General features: G+C 45.3%; 1 protein-coding gene across 16 annotated transcripts in view; it reads right to left on the bottom strand.

Annotated features, from left to right (window-relative positions):
* The window catches only part of ELAVL4 (ELAV like RNA binding protein 4), a 145,695-nt gene that overhangs the window by 3,304 nt on the left and 124,073 nt on the right, over positions 1-18,318 (bottom strand). For all 16 annotated transcript variants that reach the window (XM_033115374.1, XM_033115386.1, XM_033115376.1 and 13 more), the window contains 3 exons: positions 6,297-6,450; positions 4,397-4,622; positions 2,717-2,755 (listed from right to left, as the gene is read on the bottom strand). In XM_033115374.1, coding sequence (XP_032971265.1) covers positions 2,717-2,755; positions 4,397-4,622; positions 6,297-6,450 — 419 coding nt within the window. The remainder of the gene's footprint in view (positions 1-2,716; positions 2,756-4,396; positions 4,623-6,296; positions 6,451-18,318) is intronic.

Raw genomic sequence — 18,318 nt, 5'->3', positions numbered from 1 at the left:
ACACAGACCCTTACCCTCCCTCCCCACAATAAACAGTGAGCTCTTGGGGGAAAGGGCTTGATTTCATTCATTTTATTGCTCTACTTATTTATTCAGTGGAGCACATACGGGAATCTCACAGACATAGTGACATGTAGAAAACACTCAATAAATCTTTGTTGACTGAACAAGTGAATAACATTGTGGATGTCAATGCCTGGGAAATTTTACTTTTTAAGGCAGATTAGGGGATAGCCCTAGAAGTGCTCAAGTCTACCATCTTTGCAGTCCCTTGACTTATGGTTGTCAAAGATCTCTTGATATTATTGAGGACGGAGATACATGAGAATGAACAGACATGTCTTGTTATTAAGCAGATGGGTGGCTCATGTTTCATTTAGCATTTATTTAAAAGAGTTCCCCCAAACACCCCTGAGCAATAACGATGACGATGTATCACTCCTTGATGCTGTATTATCTGGAATTCATTTCTAAGTGTTACAGGAATGAGATTTCAAGGGGTTTGTGCATTTATGTATCTTGAATCGCTGTACATTAGGAAAGTAGAAAACTGTTATTTGCCCTATTACAACTACTTTTGTGTTTGGCTTCAAAATATTCTCAGTTTTCATGTAATCTTCAAAAGAAAAACAACCCTTGAGATTCTATTCACTGTCTGATAAAATACATCCATGTATGATTCATGACGGATGCATGAGATGAAACAATTAGATTGCCAGTGCCTACAGCAGAACAATATTTGTTAACAGTTTGGTTTATACCAAACTTATACAGGGATTTTGACCTATACCATGACTAGTATCTTGATTTTAATATATATATATTTTTTCTGAAGCGGGGAATAGGAGAAGGAAAGGAAGCAAAAACTGGGGAAGAGAATGGGGCCAAGCGTTCTAGGACTGTTTTAAAAATATGCATATATTCTTGGAAATTTGAAAGCCTTGTGCAAGAAAAGTACTGCACTGAGAATTTAGATAATCAAGTGGCTGCTGAAGATATGCTAAACATAATTCAATAGACATTGTTTTTGGTATTATTCACTAAGACAATCTTCTCTCTTGCTTAAAAACAAATAACAAGACCAAACCAAAAAACATCATTATACAGATTCTAGAAGGGCAAATCCACGTCTAATTGTTGTTTGCATTATTTTTGAAGACTGTCTTCTCAATCTTTTCTCTTCCAACTGAATTAACTCTTTTCCGTTTAGAGGTAGAGAACAGTTAAGTATTCATGATAAGGCCAAAGTCAGGGTCAGCAAAGAGGTTTCAGCTCTAGTTGGTAATGGTTACCTGGAGCACTTTAGTAGGAAATATTCTGGGTCCAAATCTGGGTTTAATAGGAAAAGAGAGTGAATGCTCTTGTCAACTGGTGATGTTTACTATGGCTGGAGAATTAGAGAACGTGGCTGCACACATGCTGCTGCTGGGACTTCCCTGGCCTTATCTATATATAAGCATCTCTCTCTTCATAATATTTGGTGCCACTTCACTGAAGTTTGACAGGAGCAAAGGTAGGGACAGAGCTGGGAAAGATGTAAAATACGTGGGAATAGGCAAGCAGTATGCTAGACACGTGGGGATAATTCACTCCCTGGTACCGCGATTGAGATTGGAGAGGCTGGCGCTCTGATAGTGGAGTCTGCAGTCAAGTTACTTCCTCCACTGTGTGCCTGTTTCCAGGATCGGGGTACTTACCATGCATGGCCAAGTGGTGCAAGAACTGCCTCATATAGGGGGTATGACGCGGACTATTAAAGACCACATCTCTTTCCCTTAACTGTAGGAAGGGGAATTAAAGTGTGCAGCTCTACTGAGCAGGATGATGAAGATGCTATGTTGCTAGCAGCTCAGTGGAGCTTATCAAAAGCACATTTGGGAATCTCATGGACACAGTGACATAACACACTCAACCTCCTGAGATTCAGCTTTAAGATTAGGTTTGGGTACCCTTGTGGCTGCATTCAGAGAGCCCCAAACGCCTTGACTCTATTTGAGCTCCCGACCTCACAAACAGGTTTTAAGTGAACAAAACAGCAAGTTTAAAACACACATACAAAGATAATCAAGGGAGGATTTATAATAACTCTTAAAACCTGTAACGAAAACAATAACAACCCTGGCTGAGGTGCACACAGATACACTGCATTCTCAGGCTGTGCCCTGAAAAGCACACTGGCAGGGTGGTTGGAGGCGAGGCAGAAGGTCATCCATGCATTTATTCATGCTTGGCCAGGGCTGCTAGTCCAAAATCTAATTTTTCCACTGACAATCATAAGATTGTCAACCATGATTAGCAAAATGTTCTAATTTTGATTTGCTGGAATCTGCCCTCTTAACTGAATCTTGGCATTGCTAATGCAAAACAGTTGCTCTGCAAGTTTGCAAAATCAGCTGGCAGAGTCAAAGCCTTCCCCCTAGGGGAACCACTCGGAGGACCAGATTATCAAGGGTTTGGTAGCTGTGGCACCTGAACCATAGGAGAAGCCCACCTGCAAATGAAAGGAAAAGTGAAACACACAAACACACTTTGTGTGCCCTAAAAGAAACAAAACCAACTGAGGTCCGAAATTAAAATTAAGAATTTGACATGCTGGTGGAAGAAAAAGGAAGAATTAAAAAAAAAAAAAAAGAAGTAAAGTTAGTGAATTAAAAAAAAATTCTAGCCCCAGTCTGTGCCAACACGGACATCTGGCAATCTGTGGAGTTTTAATTACCTCTTTACGCCATAGGCCATATTAAGCAAATTGTCCAGCCTGCAAAGAGAAGGAGGGTCTCTGGGTTAATGCCTCACAGATGGCAAGATCACTCAATGGAACTATTAATAAGAATGCTCCATTTTCAAAGAAGAAAAGCTCAACAACTTTCCCCAATGCTTAGGAGTCTATCCAGCAGTAGTTCCCCCCTTTCCTGCCTCCTATTACAAGTAATTCACGTTCAGGTCAATGCTAGAGTTTAAAGCAAGTGTCTAATGAATCTCCCTTTCTTTCAAGGTCTGAATTAATCCCAGTACCCCATCTCGCAGAACATTTGTGTATATTTTGTTTTATATTGTGTGTGAAATTGTTAAAAAGAGGGGGCTTCTTAAGTTGTTCACATTTTATTATAACTAAACTGGTGAATAAAGGTCTCTGTGCCAGGTTAACAATACACACACGCACACACACAATGCATATCAGAACGGATCTTTTCTCTTAGCCTAGCTACATTAACTAAATCTTCTTATCACACATGTTATTTGGAGGGTGGGAGGAGTTTGGGAGTTAAGAGTTTTTAAAAATTAGGGTACTATTTACAACTTGGAAGTACCTCCCAGCAAACTGCCATAATGTGCTAATCTCCCTCATGTTCAGCACCTCGCATGGGACATGCTAGTCACCCCACGGGGCAGTAGTAACCATAGCTTCCTCCATGGGACGCCTGCTGGAAAGGCTTTTTACATAAATACTGCATGTGCTCTCACACAACATAAAAATTAGATGACTTGGACTCTTCATGAAATCATTAGCCATTTCAAATTCCCGGGGCCTGGGAGGACAGTACAAAGACTGGTTTTTCTTCTCCTGGTGGCCAGATGGAAGGGCTGACTATCTTCCCTTGTGATGTTTACAAAAGAGAAAAACCCTTTCGTGAAACGGAAGTTGGGACATGGGTGGAAAAAAATAATTATTTAGAATTATTATGGGTAGGTCAAGAATATTCTTATCACTTGCATGATAGAGGCCGGTCAAGGTCAGACGGCCTTCCTGGAAAGAAAGGTGCATTTCAGAAATGTCCCAGAAGAAAGGAAACGCCCCCATGGCACCAGGAGCTTCCTGGGGATTTGGGCACCTGATGGACACAGCAATAAGGCTTGGACAAAATCTTCCTCGTCTTCCCAGAGTCTGCGGACTTAACCGTCAGAGTGAAGTTAACGCAAAAGAAAGTACCCCTGCGCCCTAACCCAGCAGCGTCACCTGCAGAAGGAAGAGGAGGACCCACTCTCTCTGGCAAGGACCTGCCTCCTGACCTACTGCTTTCTGTAACATTATTAAAGCCATACTGTCTTAGCCTTAAGTCGCAGCTGCTGAATCTGGTCACCTCTATGATTAACTCTTGTTGAAAATGAACCTTCTTATTGGGGTAAACGCAGAAATTTTGTTTTAACCAAAGCATCTGAAGTTCAACCACAGTCACAGTGGTAAGTTGGAAGGGGGGCATGGAAGAGCATCGGATCCAGTCATCTCATTTTATAGGAGTGGAAACTGAGGCTGGTGTGGGGTGGTTAGTTTTGTACAGCGATTCCTAAGCGTGAAGATTCTTATCTTTGCCCCATCCTTCAGGACTGTGAGCTGCCTTGGCCCTTGCCCCGCTCTGTACCCACGTGACCAGGTGTGTAGGCATGTGGGCATACCTACCTGAACCTCTGAGCCTGGTGGTGAAGCGGACCGGGGTAGCGCCGATTGGGGGACTGGTAGAGCTGGGAGAGCAGGGCCTGGCTGGACTTCTGGCTGGGGTTGTTGGCAAACTTCACAGTAATCGGTTCCGTAGCACCGCTGGGCTTCTGGCCATTCAGCCCTTTGATGGCTTCTTCTGCCTCGATCCTTTTATCAAAGCGGATGAATCCTACCCCTCTGGACACTCCTGGAGAAAGAGAAAGAGCCTTCATAAAGAGTGAACAAACCAAACTGCTAAACGTCTCCGGAAAGACATATCCTGGGCCCCATGGACGTTCTGTGGGGAGTCAGCCCACCAGTGGGTCCAGGGCTGAGCCTGCATCCCTGAATCTCTCTCACCATCAAGATGCATTTGCCTGCATTTCTGTCATCGTGGCTCTGAATAGGTGACTCCCATCCACAGAACACAGGCATCTGTCACTTCTGTCACTACTAGCCCTCCACCACTGCCCTGCTCAGTCCTATCTCCCTTTAGTTGCTGTAACTGTCTGGTTTTGAGTTCTCAGTGGGCCCTCCGGTGGGTCCTCCAGACCTAGCAGCTAAGTACTCTATTTGAAAAGCAAACTATGACCCCATTACACCCGTTAAAAACATCTTCTATATTTTTTTGTCCCTTTTCAATTACCTTGTGCATGGTATCTATTCCTCATTGCTCTGCCAACCCCGCACTCCAAACACAGAAAAACAAACAAAACCCACAATAACCCTTCCATGGCTCCACGTTGCATACAGGTAAAGTCCAGACTTCTTGGAATGGCATTTAACACCCCTGATGATCCAACCCCAAGTGCCCTGCTCAGTTCAGCCATGCTGAACTGCCAGATATGCCTTGGACAGGTTGTGTTATTCCCTGACTCCATGCCTTGAACTGTGCCCTATTTGCCTATGCTGTAGGATACATCCTATCCACCTGGAATGCCCCATCCCCCCTTCTTGCCAAATAATTGCAAGTCATCCTCCAAAACCCTGTTCAAACATTGCATATTCGATGGAACCTTCCCAACAATCTCCGCCAGGCATAGTACACCTTCTCCTGACTCTCGTGGTACACTGGACAGCCTCTCGCAGGTACTCATCACACTGGAGTCCTGTAAGGGTGGGACTGAGCCTCCTTCATCCCTGGTCCCCCATGTCCCTCTACACAGTGTCTGGGGCGCAGCCGGCTTCAGTGAGGGTTTGTTGCATGAATCAAATGATAAGCACATGCTGAACTGCTCGTAGCAGGTGTTTTAAATTGGGATCGAGTTGGGAGTAGGTGAAAACATTTGGTCATAAAAATGCAACGTGAGGTGCCTTACATTCCATACTGAGAGGTGGTGGTTGCCTTTCTTTATTGTGGACAAAGTGCTGCAGTACCGAATCCTGGGTTCATATCTCTGCACTGCTATGAACTACCTGGATAGAAGTCAGATCCCCCACTTTGGACCTGTTGCCTCTCGTGTGAAATGAGGCAGTTTGAGGTTCCCTCTAACTCTGATGCTATCTTTGGAGCTAGAGTTATACATACAAGTTCTTTTCACACACAAATGTAATGTGACTTGGTTGAGGGTTGAAAGAGACTTTGAAGGTCATATAGTCCCACTCTCAACCTGATGTCTGAGTCCTCTTCACAGCTCTCCCAAGTGGTTTAGCTGCTGCTGGAACAGTTTCCACGATGGAGACCTCCTGCCTTCTGAGATGGCCCATTTTAAATTTGGGCCGTTGATTGAAAAGATGTCTTTCTCCTACGTAAACAAATGTGTCTACTCCTGACCCATATCCTTCACCCTAAGTAACCATCACCCCTCTGCTCCTATGGGTCACAGGGCACTGGCTGGTGACACTGAGACACAAGGAAAGAAATGACAAAGAAACACTTAACCTGTGACTTGATCAACCAGGATTCGTGAGGTGATGATACGGCCATATTGCGAGAAAAGCTGCTCCAGTTCCTTCTGGGTCATGGTTTTGGGAAGGCCGCTAACGTAGAGGTTAGCGTCCCTGATTGAGGCAGAGCTCGGACGGGCATATGAGACCTAGGAAAAGGCAAAAGGAGCTAAATCTATTATAGGCAACACCTTCCAAGTAGAGACTGAATCAATAACCAAGGTGACAGCGCCTATCATTCTAAATTATGGTGTCAGTGTAAGCAACTCAAGAGCTCAGATTTTTAGCTAACTCTTGTAATAGTAATGAGAACAGGAGAACGGCAATAGAGGAACAAAAGGAGAGTTGACGATAACTTAAAACAAATGCACAGATAAGGGTCTCTAAGTGCAGAACAAAATAGCTACTGTATGGCAGCTGTTAAATGCTGAACTACCCACGCTTGGAGTTCTGAAGATTTACCTCCTGGATGTGGGTGTATAGATGACTTACTGTATCCAACACATAATAATCTTTGAATAAACCAAAAAAAAAAAAACCTCACAAAAAAACAAAACAAAAAAACCCCCATGAAATTCTGCTCTGCAGATTTCTCTCCTTGCCACCCTCCCCACCCCCACCCCTTTCCTCTTGAGCACAGAAGAGCGATCAGGTTCTCTGCAAGACTTTTTACGTCGAATCCTTTGTGTTGCTTCAATCTGTTCCCACAAGGTCTGCTCTCACTGAATGACAAAGTGCTGGTGAAATGGGGCTGAATGAACATCTGCTCAGGAAACTGGATATGTGACCTTGTCATAACATCTGCAAGAACCAGTTGCCTTCGAACTTGGAGGCGGAGCAGATGAAACCACAATAAACAAAATGAGGGCACGGTGGAAAGGACGAAGGGAGAGGGCAGCAGGAGAGAAAAGTGAGCCTCACTGATGCTTATAATAAGTTCGACTTTGTAAATTTGTCCTCCCAGATCTCTCAACTGCTCCCCCCGCACCGAAAGCTAACACAGAAGTGTAAACAGATCTGAAATTCCATCTGCAAGAAGCCAAATCTGTAGCAGCACACACAAGCAAAGCAAACCCCAGCAGTCATTAATTTTAGACTTTCACTTACTTATTTATTTTTTAAGAAAACAACATCAGACGTTTGAAATATAATTTACAGCTAGTCTAACAAAAGCACTTTCCTGCTAAAGCTATTTCTGGGGCGGTTATGGCTCAGAATAAATGATGAAAACAGTCATTTCAGAGCACATCTGACAACGTTGGACAGGAAGGGACCTATATGCTTTAGCATTTTTCAGTTGGGAGTTTTATTTAATCTGTAACCAATACAGAAGACTTGCTAAGACTATAGGGGTAAGTGTATGTGTGTGTATGTGTGTGTGCATACTGTGTACACACAAGAGCATGTGTGCAAAAGGAATTGTACATGTTAAACTGGATGTTTAGCAATAAAAACTAAACCTTCAGAAGTGGACCTTGCATCTGAGAATGGGTCTGGCAAAGAACAACGAGGGATGAGCAAACCTCCTCACCATGGCACTCTCTCCCTTTCTATGACAGAGATGCCAGGTACCTTTATGGGTTCCACACCTACAAATAGATGTTCACTCAACAAATAAAATGATGTGAGTGCCTAATTTGCTTTACTGGCGTCCTCCTGCCAATGGAGCAAGGCAGTCTGTCAGCAGTGTCTGCATCTTTTAGAAACTCATGGGCAGCCTTTCTAGACTCCTTCCCAACACACGGTTGACAGGCAGAAGGACCTTCCCATGGAGCGCCCCTGTGTGTGCAGTTTTTGGGGGTGGGGGATAAAGGACCAAGAACCCCATGTGATTGCCTGGACAGGGTATCACTCCACACAAGGCTCTCCTATTTTTGTCCTCTAAGGGACAAAATATTTCAGGTTATAACCTTGCAAAACTCTTTTAGGCATGAGGTGGAAGCGGTAGGGAGAGAGAAATAAAACAATAGTGATCTGTCCATGGTAATGAGGGTCACCATCCTCGTCTCACCCCTGCCACTTACTGACAAATTAATTGTCTAAGTGACCTCTGTGTTCCCTTATAACATACCCTCCTACCTCTGTGCCTTTGTTCATGGAGAAAAATTTTCCACCTACTTCCTCAGGTCCAAATCCTACTCTTTCAGGCTCACCTCAAAAGCCACCTTCTCTAGACGGCTTTCCTTGATCTCACCTCCTCCTAAAACCCTCTCACCCAGCAGTGCTCTCCATGAACTGCAGTCAAGGTACTTAACCTGTTCTGACCTTGATTCACCATCCCTCCATCTAGTCTGCTGATCTTGAGGTCCTGGGTTGTATGTGTGTGTCTCATTCATCTCTGTGGCTCTAGCTCTCAGCACAGAGCCTGATATCTACAGGGTACTCAATACCTACTGAAAGAGTGAATGAACACCCACAGATCATAATGACGGATTTTGACATTAATGGCTGATTACAGCTTGGATTCCCGAGAATGAAGGGGGGATCGCTGAGAGTTAAGCCTCCAGAATCACAGCTGTGTTTCCCCAGGAATCTAAGAGCTAAGGGATAGGTTTCCCATTCTCCAGTGTCTGGCGTTGGAAGTACTGAAAGACTGTCCTAGGGCTAGACATCACTTAGAGGCCTTCTCTTATCAAATATTTCCTGAGGAACGACTGTGAGCCAGGCGCAGTGCTGTATGCGGAGGGTACACGGCAGGCAACAATGAGCCAAGGCCTCTTGCCTCAAAGGACCTCCACACGCAGTGAGTACAACCGACAACACGTGCAAGGTACTCAATAAATGAGTTAAATGGAAGAATGGATGAGTATACATATGGGTCAATTATCACAATGCCACAAATGTGTGTTTTTCCAGGGCTATGTGTACGTGAAACTGGAACGTGGAGAAGGGAGAGACTGATCTCCCTTTGATTAAGGGTTAAAAGGGCCAGAGAGGAGACAGAGCTGAGGTGAGACTGGTGGTAAGACAGGTGGTACGGATCACAGAATAGTGGGCTGATGATATCCCTCCTCTATTGTGAGGACCGACGAGCAGATGAAAGTCCAGGGCTTGGTGTAGTGCCTGCCTGGCACCCAATAAAGCTCAATGGACAGTAACGACCTTCATTCCCATTAGTTCTGGGCAGCCAGAGCTGGGGTACAGAGGGGAGCAGGTTAGGACAGACCTGCTAGAGAAAAGGAGCTGGCTCTGGAAAGTCAATGACACAACCAAAACTAATTCCTCAAAAGATGATTCTGACAGAGGCAGAATTTCAGTCAGGGAGAATTACTGCTCTAGATCCCGAGAGACACACCCCAGCCACAGAGCAGCAACAAATCCCAAAGGTGAATAACACCTCGATTACTCTCTACCAAGCCTAATTCTTGCTGCTTAGTTTTTCTCCTCTATTTGGAACCTTAAGTCTATTCTCTTAGTCTCCTGTCCAGGAAACCTGTAGAAGCAGGAGTGGGCAAAAATGACAGAAAAAGGTTCTTCCTATCTTCAATATCCAAAATACTCATCCCTGCCTGTATCTAAACTTTTCATATTTCCTCATATATTTATTAAGTCCTCACTGCCCTTTGTTAGGGTGAAACATTTCTAAAACATTCCACTTTTCAGCTCCTGCAGAGAGTCAGGCATGGCTGGCTTATAAGGCCCACTGAGCCAGCGGCCTCGAGCCTGGGGCTTCCAACGCTGGAGGCAGCACCCTGGAGAACTCCTTGCTGTAGCTCATAGACCCCGCTTGCTTCACTCATCCAGAATCTCTGAAGACAAGACTGGCCTTTCTAGGCCAGCACTGATCTTGCTCTTGGAACTCAGACAGAGCTGGGAGTGGGGAGGCCACTCTTCTTTCTCTGGGCGGCCCAAAGGCAGGTGAAGGTGAATGGTGTACTTTTCAATGGTCTTGAGGGAAGATGTGCAGACCACCCCAAATCCCCATCTCGCTCCATCCTTGCAGGCTCACAGTGACTCCACCCTCACAAGAGTCACAGTGCAGCATGGACCTATGCACCCTGACTGGGGGCTGTCTCCAGTACTCACTAGCTATGTGGCCTTAGGCAAGTACTTCGTGCTCGGTAAATCTCAATTTCTTTACTGGTAAAAAGGGGGGCAATTCTCCTGTGATGGGTTATTGTAAAGAACTGAGACAATAGATCGAATGTGTCTAGTGCATACCTAGAATTTAGTAGACACTTAGTAAACACGATTATGTAATGAGTCATACAGGCCTTTGTTGACCAGCCTGAGGCTCAAGCCCCTATTGGAACACACTTTTCAATTTTACCACACAAGCGAACACCTGGAACGCTATCCAGGAGTGCCTAGAGGGGCACTGCGCTCCTCTGTCAGCCTGGTGGCGTCTGGATCATCCTTTACCACTTCCCTGCCGTGAATTTCCTCCAGCACATTCTTACAGATTCTACTGGGCCACATCCACAAAGTACTTTGCGTTTTCCGAAGTGACTTCACAAGGCTGCTGTCAGTGATTCTCACCAACGTGGCAAAGCAGGCAGTGTCATTCCTCAGAGATGGGGCAGCAGGACCAGGGTGGGGGCTGCCCCTTCCCACACAGCACTCAGGTTCCTTCACCGGTTCACAGCCAGGGCTTGGCCTGGGCATGGTGGGAGGAAAAGCATGGCCTGGGGAGAAACATTTCCTGAATCGTCAGGCAAAACCTCACCCCTGTGTGACCTGCCATGGTACAGAAACGGGAAAGGACTTAGAAAATGTGATAAAGCTAGGATCTCGGCTGTTATGAGGAGGATAAAAATGAAAGGAAAAGGCATCCTTCTCTGCCCTGGGAAGGTGCTCCTTCAGGAAAACACTGGTATTAGAAGATGAGCGTTTCCTTCATTCCTTCCCTTCCTGAACACTTTCTGGGAGCCAGGCCCTGTGCTGGGGGCTGAGTGTCTCTGAGTCCAGGACCCCACAGTCCGGTGAGGGAAATAAGCAAACAAATGAAGAGTGTGATGCAGGGGGTGTCCCTGCTGGGGGTACTTAGTTCCTACTCTAGTGTTTCCTTCCCTGTGGAGGGAGCCCCCTGGAGTAATAACAGCCCAGGCCTCTTTGTACCTCTTCTCCCTCTCTTCTCCAGGGGAAGTGGAATGGCTGCTCTGAACAGGCTTCAATACAGGAAATGGGCATGTGAGCCTCAGATACTGCCCGCTTCCTGCCTTCTGGGAGCCAGATGTCAGCCGGAAGTGCGCTTTCTGTTCCAGGCTCTAAGTTCTGTGCTCTCCTATAGAGAGGCCTGTGCACCTCCAGCACCTGTGACAGGGTATGTCAGTGTGTCAAAGTGTGGCGTCAGGAAACCCAGTGTGTCCATGGAATCAATCCGGGCCTTAATCAGTAATAAAGACGACCCGAGGATACCATATGCTTTTCTCTTTTGCCTCATCTCTCAATAGGTTTAGAACTTGGATGTGGAAAACAGAGGTGGCATTTGTTGGGCCCCTTCGAATTTCAATGAGGACCTCTATCACTGACTGAATGTTTTCATGAGCTCAGGATTCTATTCACAAAACGGTTCATGGTAAGAGGACATAAAGGTGACAGGTGATGTTGGTGATCCCAGCCGGAAGCACTATCCTTGAAACCTGCTTCACAGAAACTTGGTGCTAGAAGTGGCCTCAAACATTCTGGGCAGGATCCAAGACAGCGGGCTACCCATTTACACATTGCCAAGGACAAGAAGCTCACTACCCCATGAGCCATCCTGCACCATCACTGATTATTTAGACAGTTCCTCCTACTGAGTTCAAACCTGTCTCCCCCGTAGCGTTCATCCTTTTGTTTCTATGTTAGCTTCACACACTAGGAGTATCCTTCCTCTTCTCATAACCCCTTATCGTGTGGGTCCCACTGATAGGTACTGGTTAGAGTACTAGGCAACTGGACTCTGAGGTAGACGCCTCCAAGGAAGTTCTCGGTTATGTTCCCTTAACTGAAGTTGACCATCTATTCTGACATGGGAAGGGAACAGAGTTAGTTACGAGCAAGGGCTTTGGGGTTGGAGAGATGTGGATGTAAACCCTGACTACTTACGAGCTGTGTGACCTTGGGGTATGTCACTTAACCTTTCTGACCTGCATCATTTAAATAACCTAGTTTAGAAGCTTTCTGACAGAGATTTTTGAGGGTTCAGCAAGCTAATGCATATAAGATTCCGAGGCACAATGCCTGGCACACAGGAAGTGCTCAATAAATAACGGCTTTGATATAATTGCTATGGAGTCAAGTCTTAGACGCCAGGGGTGCAGAGATGAATACAATAGTCCCTGACCTGTAGGACTATTAGTCTGGCAGAGGACACACACACAGAGACTGATCATTTCAGAAAATCAGGCCGCAGGTTTTTCCCAATCAGTTGAAACACCCTATTCTGAGTGAGCACAAACTCCCCAGAGCATACAGATCCCTGGGGGACATCCACTAGAAAGAGACCAGGAGAACAGACTCTGGTGCTGCCAGGGCCTTCTCAGATCAACCCTCCCAGGGACCTCCAATCCCACCTCCAAGGGCAGGGAGAGAAGAAAAAAGCCAGCTGGCTCCTGGAAACCACGGCTTTGATTGTGAGGATCAGCTTACCCCACTGCCTGCGGCTGCAGCTTTGCCCACAGGCAGGACAGGTGTCGGCTTATGTGGCCCAACTCCTCATACTTCCCCCACCTGTCACCTATACATGATATTCTTTTATCAGGTGCAAAATCGGATGCCAACGTATCTAGGGGAGTTCTGAAAGTGCTACTTCTCTCCGCCCAAATACCGTCACTGGTCCTCTAGCACCTTGCTGTGGAAGTTCAAATCCCTTCCCTGAGCATCCAAGGCCCTCTGGGATCCAGCCCAACCTCTCCTTTCCTACTAACCTCTCCATGTACCCTAGGCCTCAGCTCAAACAAAAAAGGTGACTATGCGCTGAACGTTTCTACTCCCATGTCTTTGTTCTTGCTCTTTGTTCACCATCCAAGCAAAACGAACTCCTACCCGTCCTTCCAGGCCCAGCCTGAATGCTGCCTCCACCAGAGGCCCAGGCACAAATGACTGCTTTTTCCTTGGGCTCTACAGATGACACACATTTCAATGGCAGCAGCTATCATATCCTGCCTCCCATCACGGCCATCTGTGCTAACACTGCATCTGCCCTTATAGTCTGAGCATTCTGGTGGCTTCTGCAGACCCCCTGTGGCAACATCTCAAAGCCTTACATAGGGCAGGTACTGAATAAATCCTCTACGAATTGAAGTGAAAATGTATAATAAACATACCGTATGCAATGAAGTTTAGCTCCTTTCCCAGGGGCTGACTCTCATGTGGAGAAGGAGCTACAGGGAATTGAAGAGTATCCAAGAATATCATGAGAGTCTCTGGCACACAGTAGGGTGAATAAATATGTCTTTTTAAAAAATGGTGTGGTGGTTGATTCATATGCTTCACAACTTCTTTTCAAAAGTCCATTAAATTATCAAGGGGGCTTCCTTAGTACAAGATCTCGCTGTCTGTCTAGTGGCCCCCAAAAGGGAGAGATGGGCTAACAGTTTCCCGGCCTGATTAGTGGAAGAGCTGGTCTCAGACTCAGGGCTTTAGATACTCAGTCTCCTCACTAAACAGCAACTCCTGACTCTTGCTTTATGAAAGACTGATAAGATTACTATGGCCACCTGAAAGCTCCATAATCCTGTCCACTATACAAAGCCTTTTGTGTATGCTGCCTGAGGCTTTGTGAGACTCAGACTTCTTTATTTTCCTATGCGTCTCTGAAACACAGATGGAAAAATGTCTTCTCCTCTCCTTATGTAATTTTCACCTTAGGAGTAACCCTATTCACTGTCATCTTCATTCTGCGGAGCATTATTTGAGCACCCACTGTAAACCATGATTACCTGTAAGTGAGAAATTACTACTTCTATTTCCCAGATGACAAACGCTGCCTCAGTGAAGTAAAGTACTTGTCCAAGGTCACACTAGCCAAACTAAGACGTGACTCCATGTTTTGGGATCTTTCCACTATGCCACGCTAATGTGAAATAAAAGCCGCGTGCTTGGCACAAACTGCCATTTCCCTGGAATGTTACCAAGCTGGAAAGATCATGCTATAATATTTTATTAGTTAGACTGTTAGAGCTGGAAGGAACCATTCTGCAGATGAAGAAATGAGTCCAGAGAAGTAAAGTAAGTTCCTAAGGCCATCCTGGTAGTTTTTGACAGAGCTGGGACTTGACGCTCCATCTTAACTCAGAGCTCTTTTGACTGGATAACAAGAAGGGGAACTTGGATGTGAGCTATGATCTTTGATAGGCTAGCTGATTCACCCTGGGGCTTCATAGTAACCACAGAGAAGTGATTCTTTATCTTCAGGGCTACTGATGTTTTAGGCCAGCATTGCCCAATGGAACGTTCTGGAATCATGAACATATTTTGGATTTGTGCTGTTCAACATAGTGGCCACTAGCTACATATGGCTACTGAGTACTTCAAACATACCTAGTGGGACTGAGGAACTGAACTTTTCATTTTATTTAATCTTAATTTAAATTTAAATGTTAATAGCCACATGTGGCTATTATATTGGACAGAACAGCTAGAGGCCCAGAAATGACATAAAGTTACAGCATTTCAGAGCTAGAAGGGACCTTGAGTTTCGCTCAGTCAGACTCCAGTCTGGTATAGGAATCCTTTCTACCTATTCCCTAATGACTCCATTTGAATACCTTTCACTATCAGGGACTCACTATCACACAAGGCAAATGTTCTACCCCGATAGCTACATAGGTTCTCTCCCCAGATTCTTGAAATACAAGATTGAGCTTTAGAGTCACTGCAGACGTTTTTTTTTTTCCCCCCTGGAGAATGGAAACGCACCCATTAAAGAGTGAATATGTGAGTGGAGCACTGTCTTTGTTGTTTTTGTCATTTGCCTCTGGACAACCCTTAGAGTGTCAGGATTTTTAAAACCGCAGAGCTGAGAAGGGGACACCAGACAGCAGAGATGGGTTCACTAGAGTGGACAAGAAAGGACCGCTATTTCCTGTGACCTGAAACCCACAATTCTCCTAACACAGCCAAGGTGTGCTGACTTTCTTTTTTAAGCAGCTCGCGACACACTGTTGATTGCTTTTACACTTGTAGACCGCTAAAGCCCCCAAACTCCATTCCACACACTTCTGAAAAGCTAGGTGTCCTCCCAACCTGGATCTGCCCAGTTTTCTTTTGTGATCAAGATACAGGACACTGTGAGGACCTTTTAGATACTGGGATCATATCGATCTCACTACAGACAGAACAGGGGAACTATCTCTCCAACTCCTATCACTGTATCTGAAATTATTCACTCAAAGGAAGTTCACAGAGCACTGGGAAGCACAGCAGCCAGACAGAATCTCTCACAGGAGAGAGACAGCAGCTTGGTACAACTGGGTAAATGGGTCTCCAGTTTCTACTGGCGTTGCCACGTGCCCTCTCTTGGCTCCTTGGAGATTCAGTGATCCAGTCGCCCTTGCTGACCTCGGCAGGAAAGAGCTCCTGCACTGGCTCTGACTATAGCCGTAATGGGGGAGGAGAGAAAAATGCCTCTTTATTATTAACAAGACTGAGGGAGGGAGTCTATTATTTCTGGGTGGGGTGATATCCGTCAGCAAAAAATGATCTGCTAACTCTCCGGGCAGCATTAAGAGCAGTGATAGGAGAAATAATTGCTTATGCCAAGTGCAAAGAAAAGATGCCTCAGCGGAATGGAGGCCTGTAGCAAGGCAGGTGGGTGCTGGGGGAGGAGGGAGGTACAGCTCCCTGGTGACCTCTGGCAAGAGAAAGAAGCGGGAGGGGCAAACTGGAACCTGCAAAACTCAAGTGTGGACAGATCCCCTGGAGGAGCCATTAGTGCCATTTAGAAGGATCAAGTGAAAATGGAGAGATGGCTAAGCAGCATCACAGCACAGAGAGGCTGGAATAAAGAGCTGTCTGTCCCTTTCCTTCCTGGAGAAGGGAGGTTTTTTTCCTTTTGAAAAGCCTTCACTCACACACCTTCCCTTCTCTAGTCCTGCTCCCTCTGGAGCTGGCTGCTGCCTCATGATAAAGCTTCTTTCTTATGCTCTCACCCCCTCTCCTGACTGAGTGCCAACTCTCTTGGGTTCACTGAGTGGCAGAAACAGCCCTTTTGTCCCCTCATTCCTGACCTAGTCCTGAAATCACTCACACCTCCAGTTTGCATTAAGAGCTGCGCTCTGGGAATGTTTTACTTAAAGTCATAGTTTTATAATTTGAGTAATAGCTTAATGCAATTATAAAAAAAGACATAAAATCATTTGCAAACATGTAATGCAATGAAAAAGAGAGAAGGAAATATATATATATGTGTAAATAGTAACCGCATTGAGTTGGAAATGGCTGATGGTGCCTTCATTATATGATAATGCATTTTCCAAATAATTCATAAATAAGCATGTCTTGCTTTTAAAATGAGTAAAAAAGCTCCCAACAGAGCTGAAGAAAACCATTATCTAATGCTGACAAAAACCTACCACAGCAGCCTGCAAGCTGCTCGTTTCATTCATCAAACATCCCAAGTGACACATCATTGCCAGATGAACCTTCTTAGAACTTTACTTTGACTGAGTCCCTCTCCTGCTGAAACCTTACGTCAATCCCCACTTCCCCACACCCCCTCCAAATCAAATTGGAACCCCTGTGGCCCCATGACCACCCCACGCGTTGATCCTTTGCATGTCTGTATCCCGTATGAGACAGGAGCTTCCGGAGGCAGAGCAGAGAACACTTATCTAATCCTACTTCTCAAATTTAGGTAAAGTCCAATCAAGCAGGGGTCCCACTACGGTACAAGTTTTAATGGGAGTGATTTCAAACCCTCAAATCCCACTTTGAATCACTTTTTTCTGAAGGTGCTCAGTGTAACTTGAACACGAATGCAAACTGTAGGTAAATGGATCCCTCTTTCAAAGTACTACAGAACCATCTAATTTTCTTTGTTCCTAATTAATGCAATGAAGAGCTGGACCACGGCAACTGGATTCCACAGCGTGCTTCTTCGTAAGAGGGTGGAATTATAGTGCAAACTCAGAAGCTACTATTTTGCACCCGATGGAGAGGTTTAGGACTGGGACAGGCATTGGTGTGGGGTAAGGAGTACTGGGAATCATTTTCTAGAATCCACAGCCGTTTCCAACGCTTTCCAGAGTCTAAAGTGATCGATTTTGGAAACAAGTGGGGAAAAAAAAAAACCCCTAACAAACAGCACTCCCAAATTCCTAAGTGGGGCAAATCATCTCCACTGGGCTCAGGGTTGAAATGCTAGGAAAAGACCCAGTTTCTCAAGTGGGGAGCCAGGCTTTTCTGGCAGGCCAGATAATGTAAATCCATGCCTGTATGACACACATGGATGGGAGAATCTCCAGGGCACTGCCATTTCTCTGTCAACTAAATCCCAGGACCTAACACAGAGCCTGGAATTCAGGGGTCGGTCCGAGAAGAAATTAACTGAAGTCACGTCTGTGGCCAGGTTGATGGCAGAAGCCCCAAACCCCAAGTCTGTTTACTAAAGAACCGGGAGGAGACATACAGTTCATTTGTTTGCTTTTTATATCTCATTCCCATGCTAGGGAGTATAACCCGTGTTTGCGCAGAGTCAAATGCACAGCCACACACTCACAGAGTGCAGGTGCTGCTGAACAGGCACTGTGACGTTCCGACGTGTACGACTGTCTGCCAGAGTTTCTTTTCGAACATTTTTCGTTACTCCAAATCCCACTACCAACTGTGTGATCATGGGTAAGTCTCTTAACCCCTTTTGGCCTCAGTTTCCTCATCTGTATAAATAGCACCTCCTCGCAGGACTATTTTAAGAATTAGAGCTGCTATGTATAAAACATCTAGCCCTAGGGATGTTTCAAGGATTAAATGCTATTAAGCATGTAAGGGAGTTAACATAGTGTTGGACACAGAGTAAATACTCAATGTAAGCATTATTATTATTATTATTATTATTATTATTATTATTATTAGTTTCTTTCCTGTTCATGGTC

The sequence above is a fragment of the Rhinolophus ferrumequinum genome, chromosome 9, assembly GCF_004115265.2.
Source record: "Rhinolophus ferrumequinum isolate MPI-CBG mRhiFer1 chromosome 9, mRhiFer1_v1.p, whole genome shotgun sequence".
Lineage (NCBI taxonomy): Eukaryota > Metazoa > Chordata > Mammalia > Chiroptera > Rhinolophidae > Rhinolophus > Rhinolophus ferrumequinum.
This window is presented reverse-complemented; position numbering and strand designations above follow the sequence as displayed.